Here is a 9,950-nt window from a genome sequence, read left to right on the forward strand (position 1 = left end):
AAATCTATGCATTCCACTGTTTACAGCTTTCATGTTAAAACTGTGGAGATTTATACTCTCAGCAGGCTGCCATCAGCACAATTGGATGTTGAAATAGATGCAGTTGATGATTTGGAGTCATAGCAACTAGGCTGTAGAAACTGACATGAACAATGTATTACCTCTCTGATGCATTTCAGTTGTCAGGGCAGTCTGCCTGGATGCAAACGATACCTAAGCTCTTAGGCTGTTAGCTCAGGTAATGCGTTTCTTGAAGTTACCATGGTTAGCACTAGCTAGCAACTTTGTGTGTGTGTGTGTGTGTGTGTATGTATGTATGTATGTATGTATGTATGTATATGCTAACCTGATATGATAGGACATAATCAGTATAGGCTGATTACTTCACTTAAGTAGTTTAGCTGTGTCTTTGTTCATCAACTCAATTTTCACGAGCTTTGGTAGGCCACCTGTCAAGGGGAGTGAAGTACTGAATGCTTTGTTGGCGGGTTGAGGCGGGTTCCCATGCTGACACGCAGTACTTGTACTGCTGTGACGACTACTTGGCTCAGTTGGAAAAGCTGGAAAACTCTCCCAAATGCATAAGAATTCAAACCATAGCCTCTGCAGAAATCCTGCAAGTCGTGCTATGGGCAACCCAGTTCTAAGCTTATGGAGCTTTATGTACCCTCTGGAGTCTTGTTCGCAGCTGCTTCATCAGAATGATGATTCTAAACTTTACGGTTGTGCCAGCATGCAAGAATATGGCTCACTAGAGGATCCTGCTTTCAGAGAGCTCTTATTACAAGCAAGTAATTTTTTATGTCTCCAAGACTGTCATCAAATATGGTACAACAACTTTGTGCACTTCCCACAAATTACATTGGGAAGCAATGGAATCCTTAATGCCACATTTTCAGATGAAGGCTGGATTCCAAAATGTGTGGCGCTTGGTATGTTGCTATACTTCTATCTTGGAGTTTCTTGTAGCTCTCATCACAATTGTATCGAAGTGCTTCCCATGTAAATTAAAGCTCCAGGTTGAGACCCTAGCAGACTTCATGGAGTTTTCTGTTCTTCTCCCCTCTCTGAGCAAGGAGACTCTTTGGAGAATACATTCCATCATCATAGTGGAAATGCTTTGTCAGAGGAGTACCTGGAAAGTGGTCAGCCTCTATATTAATCTGATCTTGGGAAGCTAATTTCACAACTGAGTCACCTTGAGAAAGCTTTATCTCCAGCTTTCATGCCCTTACTCCTGGATTTTGTAATCCGAGTCTTTCCAGAGGTGTCTTAGCAGGGTTGTAGATGAAGCTGTAGTTGCTGATGTACTTGGGTCCTTTTGCATTAAAGACTTTGAAGATTGGGGCCAATATATGCCACCATAACTTAACATAACAAACTGTGCAAGGTGTTGCAAGTAAAAGAATTACTCTGTCAACCTGTTGTTAGCTTTGAATTTAGTTTAAAAAGGCTCAACCTTTTCTTCTTCTATTACTCATTATTAAAAGTGTTTTGGTGGTAACAATAAATTCCAACCCAGAATTTTTCTATCTTAAGGCTCGGTTCTGCAAGATGTGGTAAGTGCTTTCTTCAAGGAGCTCTGGCTGCTTAGCTTAAATCATTGAGAGTGGAGAGTGTTAAACAATTTGCAGAATTAGGCACCCTGTGATGATTTTCCTGTTTATCTGGAATAGTTCTTTTTGGGGAAAAGTAGAAATAGTTCTTTCTGGAGAGAAAATATAGCCTAGTCGACAGAGCACTGGATTGGAATCAGGAGACTGTTCTATTCCCAGCTGTTGAGTGACGTTGGATAAGTCAGTTCACCACTCTGTGCCTCAGTTTCTCCATTTGTAAAATAGGGGATAATGATACTAAACTATGAAAAGCACTATGTAAGAGCTAAGTTGTGCTATTATTATAGACTTGTAGACTTTAAGGCCAGGAGGAACCATCATGATCATCTAGTGATTGTAGTCTGACCTCCAGCACGTTGCAAGCCACAGGAGCCACTCTCTCCTACAATAGACCCGTTATCTCTGGCTAAGTTACTGAAGTCCTCACACAATGATTTTAAAGACTTAGAGTTACAGAGAATCCACCATTTACACTAGTTTAAACCTGCAAGTGACCCATGCCCCATGCTGCCGAGGAAGGTGAAAAGCCCCAGGGTCTCTGCCAATCTGACCTGGGAGGAAATTCCTTCCCAACCCCAAATATGGCGATCAGTTAGACCCTGAGCAAGATCCACCAGCCAGATGCCCAGGAAAGAATTCTCTGTAGTGATTCAGAGTCCTCCCCATCTAGTGTCCCATTATCGGCTGTTGGAGATATTTGCTGCTAGCAGTCACAGAGAGACTACATGCTGTTGTAGGCAGTCTCATCATACCATTCCTTCCATAAATTTATCAAGCTCAGTCTTGAAGCCAGTTAGGTTTTTTGCTCCCACTGCTCCCCTTGGAAGGCTGTTCCGGAACTTCAATGCTCTGATGATTAGAAACCTTGGTCGAATTATAATTCCCCCACTCCATGGTGAAATGTAAGATTTCTCAGTCTGCAGTATTTTAGGGATTGAGATTATTGCTGATTTAAAGAAATATAGTAAAATGCCTTTATCAGAAGAGTGACTGTAAAAAAGAGCTTAATGTTGCTATTACTCAGTTTACAAGTCAAAATAATATTTAAATGCTATCTCCAGTTGATGTTTGATCATCTAGTTTTGTCATTTATGCTTGTATATTTCGGTGAATAATTACAATAGAATTTCTTGGCAACTTGGATGCGCTAATCAAGAGTTTGATATATATGATAACAGATACAGGTAGCTTCATTGAGGTGCATTTGCTCTTCCATGTTCAGCGTACTAAGCAGATTCAGCTCACTCTTCAGTAAGCGGAACATATAATGGTTTCCAGCTTAGCTAGCATTGTAAATTTACACAGACCTTTACAAGAGGTTGTGTGTATAAGATGCTAAATAGAATGCCAAGAATGAAATTCCTGCCCTGAGGAGCTTACAAGTTAAAGGCACACACGGTACAGTTCAGGTAACAGAGTAGAGGGAAGATCTGACTCTGAAGGTACGCAGGAAACAGAGATGCAACAACAAACTACTAGTGGTAGATGGGCTAGAGTTCCTCTTATAACCTTTATCACACTCTTGTTGCTCAGTTACAAAATGGGGGCCTGATTCTGCAGATCTAGCTCCTGGAAAGCTGTTGAAGTCGGTGGCAGTTTGTGCGCATGTGGTCTGTAGGCTCTAAGAATTCTAAATCCAAAGGCATGACACTGAGACCCAAGGAATTGGTGAATGCTAGTACTTATGAAATAGGCTGAATTGCTGTTGGGGGTGGTCTCGCTGTGAACTCTTTTTGCCTTTTAATTTTTTGCTTCTGTACCCTAAAGTGGGCCAGATGAGACCCTTCATTACATCACCTTTTGTGTTTGGCTTTTTAATCATCTGTAAAAAGCTGTGATTTGTGGGTTTGTTGTTTTTGTTTATTTTTAAATAGGGCAAGAGGTGCCACATTTTTGCGTTTGGAAATTAAACCAATCTCATAGCTAGTCTATTCTCTGAATCCACAACCAAACTAATAATCTGACAGCTTAAATGTGATGCAGCTTTATAGAATTCTAACTCCTTTAAAATATGTTTTGGCTTGACCTGCTGCACATTTTGACTGGAATTTGTGAAGAAGCCTAAGGAATTAACTACCTGAGTTGGCTGCCTTTTTCCCTTAAATTTCTTGAAAACCTCTGCACTTATTAATAGTTCCAAAGGGCTGTAGCTGCTTGTTGTGATATAGAAACCCCCTGTTGTCAAGTTTTACACTCCTATAAATTTTTTCTTTGCTCTCCTATCTTTATCCTAGACTGAGAGAGTGCCACTTGAACTCAGTCCGAGACTGGAAGAAATGGTGGAGTTCAGTGAAATGGAAACAGAGCCCAGTGAGACAGAAGATTTTGAGGCCAGAGGAAGTCGCTTCTCCAAATCCGCTGATGAAAGGCAGCGTATGTTAGTTCAGCGGAAGGAAGACCTGCTGCAGCAAGCTCGCAAGTATGCTCAATCCCTGACACACAGTACTGTCCACATAATTAGAGTGGTACCTTGTAAAGTGGATTTTGTCTGGGCTGTAACCACTGACTTCCCCCCCTGTCTTTATGTGTTTATGCAAAATATAATGGGAACAACAGCTGTATCTGCTGCAGCGGGATCAGGACTCTGTCTAATACAGCATCATTATCAAAAACACAATTGTGAAGTGCTGACTTAGGCCCATTTCTCAACAAGATGTGAATGTAAACTCCTAACCTAGGGCCTTATCCAGAGTCCATTGAAATCAGTGGAATGACTTCCAGTGACTTCAGTGGGCTCTGGATCAGGCCCTTCATAAAGAAGAGAACCCAGTATCGTTTACAAGTCTGCTGAGTCTACTTCTAGTAAACCATCATCTTGCCTCTTGGCTGTGCCTGCATTCATACCTTACTATATCTGACACCACATGTCAAACACAGTTGTTTTCAAGTGTCGAGCACGTTTTTGTTTCTGCTTAAGCACCAAGTGACATAGGTCAGTTATGGTACCCCGTACAAAAAACTCTGCACATAGTTCAACCCAGTCCCCTCCCCTGCCCCACTAAAAATAGTGACTGGTTGTAAATGGGTTCTTTTGGCTGCTAATAAATGTTTGCATATTGAACTGAACTTTTTTTAATAAATTCTGCTCATATTAGTGAAGGTTGATAAATTCTGATAAATGCCAGGTGGGCATCAGTTGGCTGATGCACACAAAAATGCCCAGTGAGACTGAGTATCATACAACAAGATTATTATTATTATTATTTTATTATTTTTTAGTGTTCGGTTCATTTCTATTGAACAAGTTTCTGTGCCAACCTGTTATGAGCAAAACGTTAAATGGGCCTGCAAGAAGTGTATGCATGCTGTTTGCAGGTGCAGCCCTTTTTGTCAGCAAACAGACCCTGTTGCGTTTTTTAAATACCTCCTTTTGTGTTCAGATGGAACATAGCTGAAGACTTGTGGGTGCATTTTAAGAGTCTCTTGAGAAATTTGTCCTCAAATATACCTGTCCCCAGACACATCTTCCCTCAAATCCTAAATTTTACTCAGAAAGGCAAATTATTTTTTCTTTCCTAATAAAACTACTAGTTCACTTCTTGTATCTTTAGATCTGTTGGATTCAAAACTGTTGCTTTTAACACTAATTTTAAAATGCAGCAGAATGTTATCTCTGGAAGCTGCTTTTTTATATTTTTGATAATATAACACTTTACATCTTAAGAGCACCTTTCATCCAAAGCTCTCCTAGGACTCACAAATGTTATGAACTAATCCTTGTGAGATAGGTACTACCACGGTTTCAATGAAGGGGACATGGAGAGACAGAGAGGTTAAGTCACTTGCCCTAAGCCACACAGTGAATTGGTGTGAGAAATTGGAATAGAACCTGGATCTTTAGACTCCCAGTTCCGTGCTTCAACCAGAAAGTTAACTATATAAAGTGCATGGTAGATAATATAGTCCTCTTTCTGGTAACCATAGCAAAAGTCTGAGTTTATGCTGCTTATGGATCTGCAGTTGAGGTATTTTTCCACTTTCCCTAACCCTAAACCCTCGCTTGCTTTTCTGAATGCTAAACCCTGAATGGCCGCTTTTCAGAGCCAAAATAAGCCAGTTGGTTGTTTTCACTCATCTTTTCCCTTTATCCTTGTAGGCGTTATTTAAACAAAACCTCTGATGAGGACTCCACCTCTGAGAGCCCCTTTCTGTCTGAGGGTGCTGCCTCTGACCCTGTCACCATGCGCCGCAGAATGTTAGCCGCTGCTGCTGAACGGAGACTGCAGATGCAACAGACCTCTTAGCACCCTCTGCTGCTGCCACCACCGCCTCCTCATGAGCAATGTTTAAATAAATAAATAAATAAATAAACCCTGCACTCTTCATACCAGCAGGAAGTCTCTCTTCCGAGCTCAGCTAGCTGTGCTGATGAGTGAGCTGGCGGCGCCTCTCTGCTGTATAAAGCATGTGGTCTAATAGTGTTTGGACAGCTGACAGATTAACCTTTTCTTTTGGTAATATTTTCTATGTGACGCTTCACAAACAAATGCGGTTTTTAAAGCTTGGGCGTGATTTCTGCTGCTAGCATAAGGTGCAGGCCTGCAGCAGAGGCAAGGGAAAGACTGCAGCCTAGATTAACAGCTGTTTGCGTAGGTCACTGAAGGTGCTTGCGTGTTTAGCTTGAGATCATCCAAGGAGAGTATTAGAAGAAAGAATTGAAGTGTTGAGATTCACAGTGAACCCCACCTTAAGTCAGCAGGCAGCTGCAGCCACAGCCAAGCCACTGTACATATCAAGAATGAGTTAAAAATGTTACATAGGCCTGCTTGGACACCGATAAATGCTGGAATGTGGGAGCAGCGCATTGGATGGTCACAGTTATCTAGCTACGAAACTTAAAAGTAAAGCATGAGTTGTACAGTGAGGTGCTAGCTCATGTTGGTCTCAGTAAAACAATGTATTTGACCCTTTCTGAGCTCCTCCTCACTTCCCATTTCTAGCTCTGCTCACTCCCTGGAGTTTTTATTTTTCTATGCATTTCATTGCCAGCAGCAGATGGGTGGCTGAGAAGAGTAAAGCTAAAAAGGGGGCACCAGGCAAATAGATTAGAAATTTGAAATCGGTGTTACAATATATGTTGGTGGAACGTAGTTGAAACCTACAAATTTGGTCTCTCGAGTGACATGCAAAGAAGGGTCCATACACGGATGGATGGGACTTTATTGACGAGACGAGTGATAGCTACAGTATCTTGCTTTTTATTTTTTTAACCCTGCATTGTATAGTAATGTACCCATTAGTTTAATCGAACGTACAGAAACAAGAATCAAGACTGCTGGACTTTAGGTTAGCTGTGAACAAATCCCCCAACTTTTTCTCAAAAAATTTAAAGACCTTTTGACTTTAGACACATTTGAAAACTACAATCCTAGGTTACATAGCTGAGTTTTACATGGCAGTGGCTTAATTTTAAATGTTTTGAGGAGTGTCTTCTAGTATCAATGTCCTTTGGAAACAGCCCAGTATTACCTAGAATTATTGGTAACTTTTTTTTACTGCTGGTTTTTAGGACATTTAAGTGAATTTAATGAAAGGATGAATCGCAGAAATGTTTTGGTGAAGAAGATAATTTATTTTGATCTCTTTTGGAATGCCTTACTTTGCAATGCTGTTAATAAACTTTAAAATATTTGTGTGTAAGAGAGATTTGGGTTTGCTCAGAGCACAGCTGTTTGTTTTATTGTTTAAAAAAATTAAAAAACAACACCCCTCTTGATCAGTGTTGGAAATTGTCCTGAAGTTTCTTTAATGCAACTTTCCTTATTCCCAGTGCATCACTGTTATAGAGGTGGCCTGGTTTAGGTCTTGTGTAGCCGTTAAAGTAAGGTCACCTCCATTGCTAAAAGCAGAGGGAACATATTCGCTCAACTCCAGGCTTTTGGAGAATTTCTTCTAACTTCAGCTGTGCAGAAACTGTTGGTGCTAAAACCCATGAGTGCTACAAACTTGAAAGTGATGGAGGAGGATTGGAGTGCTGTCCAGGGAGGCTGCATAGAATGCAGCTTTTGAGCCTCATCTTGGTCTGAGCTCATTTAAAAATATTCTGTGCGTTAAGATTTCAGTGTTTCTTCTCTCAAATGGCAGAGATTCCCAGGTTCCAATGGTGACAGTCAGGTGCAAGGAAAATCTCAGGCTTTTCAATCTTCCATTCCAAGCTGATATGAGAGAAAGAACTCGTTCTATCTTCCTTTGGGGAGCTCGAGTTCCTTGTAACCAGGCAGATGGGTTTCCCATATCTGCTGTGGGTCTGCAGAGACATCATCACCTGATTTGTAGCCTGTCTCCATTCCTCTGCCTCTCCGGAAAAGGACAGCCTGTCAAAACTCCTGCATGTGCTGAGGGCCATGCTCCTTACCCCTCTATTTACTAAGGCCTGGGAGCACTATTGCAGAGTCCATCCCTTATTTCTTAGTCAGTTGGGAAGCCACTGCTCTGTGACAGCTCTGCATTTCTCTGCATCAGCCTGTCAATTGCTTAGTACAGTTTGCCTGCTTTGTACATTATATATCACAACAATTGTCCCTAATTCCTCTTGTCATTTACCTCTATGGAACTTGTCCTATACACTATCCTTGTTCATTCACACTGGCATGAAAAGGAAAAAAGATGGTGCCAATAAATTGTACTTGAACAAGACCATCTCTCAGCCTGCCGAGGCCCCACTGTAGGACACTGAGTGACCTGAAATGAGGGGGACACACAAATTAGTCAAACGGGGAAGCTAAAATAGTGTGGGACTCCTTTCTCTAAATAACTTTTAATCACACTTTCATAATTCTTTGTGAGGTAAATACTTTTCAACAACTGAGGGGACACCTAAAATGAGTAGCCGCCCTTCAAAATGAGGGACATTGGACAAAACCCTGGGTGTGTTTCTCCCTCTTGGTGCTTTCATCTCGACCCCTTTCTGTTCACCAGGGATGGTTTCCTTTATCCCACGGTCCAAAAGTGCCACTCTCCCAGCTGTCCCCTGGGTGGCAGCCTCACATTGGAGCACTCCTTCCAAGTGATCTACTTCAGCAATAATTGGCTTGTTCATGCCTGGAGGAGGAAGACGCAGCGTTGCCTCTTTTTTACTCTGGTTCTGTTTCCCTTGAATGGAGTCCATCCGAGGAGAAGCCTTTGTGCTGACCAACTCTACCATGGCCAGGAAGAGCTACTGTGTGTGTTCTCATGGAATCTACTGTAAACACCAAGGATCGTGGAGAAATAACAGAACCTTCTGAACAAGACTTGCTGCTGTGGGAAAGAACTTCCTTTGCTGATGACTGTTCTCTTTCCCGGATATGCCCATCTTAGGGGAGGTTAGTGGGAGGGTATCTGTGAAATTAAGGTCCTGGCTGTTTATATATCCCGCTCTACAGCTACTTCATCAAACTCACTGGCAGCCGGGGGGGCCTAGCTGGCCTGGAATCAGTGCTTGGCAAATGTTCCTGCTGGGTCAGGGGGGCACCAACCGTGAGCAGAGAATGCCAGCCTCATACTCTACTTCTACCAATTGCTGGCAAGAAGCTTGCAGGAGAGTATATGGAGCTGCCAAAGGAGAGCCCTGATAGGGCAGCAGTGTGCTCCCTTGCTGCAGGCCACAAGGTTTTGTTGCCATTGCATGCAAGCCCTGCACTGTGTAGTGATTAATTGCCTTGGCATGACCCAGTGGGGAGCATTGTACGGTCCAAAGCAGCCAGACTAGCAATCCTAACAGTTTGCATACTGTTTTTCCTGTTCAACACTGATCAATAACCCTCTGCTACTGTGCGTATGTGATGCTGTACCTGAACCCTCAGTAAGATCTCATGGGTAGATCTCGGCATGCCTGGGAGGCTGTTAGCCCCGTTTCAGGCAGAGGAACAGCCTGTGTTTCATTTCGATGGTGTTCTATAACTGGTGTGTTTCTTCCAGTACTTGGAATTAATATGTCTGGCTGCAGAGCTGTGCATAGTAGATTAAAAACAGTTGTGGAATATTTAGAATCAGATACGAGATAGCCAAGTCATATCACTTTATCTAGCCCCTCCCTGGCGGGAGAGTTCAGGGTCATTCCCTTACCCTACATTTACGAGTGGCTTGTCCAGCCTAGTTCTAGATGTGTCAACCAATGGGGCTCTTCCATCACATCCCTTGGAATTGCACAGTCTAGTGGATCTCTGTGGCAAGAAGCTTTCCTATGATGCCATCAGTAATTACCTGCCCTGTAGGCTGGCGAACAGATTCAGCACAAAAACCCCAGCTCTGACGGTCACGCTCCCTGCCCAAGGGAAATTCTCACAGTTGCAAGACAGTGGCTCGCACAACATTGAGAAACATTTTCCATCCTGTTTCTAGGTTAGAGTTCCT

The 9,950-nt window shown here is 42.4% G+C and overlaps 1 protein-coding gene across 3 annotated transcripts in view; it reads left to right on the plus strand.

Annotated features, from left to right (window-relative positions):
- Positions 1-7,340, plus strand: part of AMFR (autocrine motility factor receptor) — a 37,898-nt gene extending 30,558 nt beyond the window's left edge. For all 3 annotated transcript variants that reach the window (XM_038368429.2, XM_038368428.2, XM_038368427.2), the window contains 2 exons: positions 3,851-4,035; positions 5,713-7,340. In XM_038368429.2, the coding sequence (XP_038224357.1) occupies positions 3,851-4,035; positions 5,713-5,860 (333 nt within the window). In that variant the 3' untranslated portion in view covers positions 5,861-7,340. The remainder of the gene's footprint in view (positions 1-3,850; positions 4,036-5,712) is intronic.
- Positions 7,341-9,950: the final 2,610 nt, after the last annotated feature.

The sequence above is a fragment of the Dermochelys coriacea genome, chromosome 12 (genome assembly GCF_009764565.3).
Source record: "Dermochelys coriacea isolate rDerCor1 chromosome 12, rDerCor1.pri.v4, whole genome shotgun sequence".
NCBI lineage: Eukaryota > Metazoa > Chordata > Testudines > Dermochelyidae > Dermochelys > Dermochelys coriacea.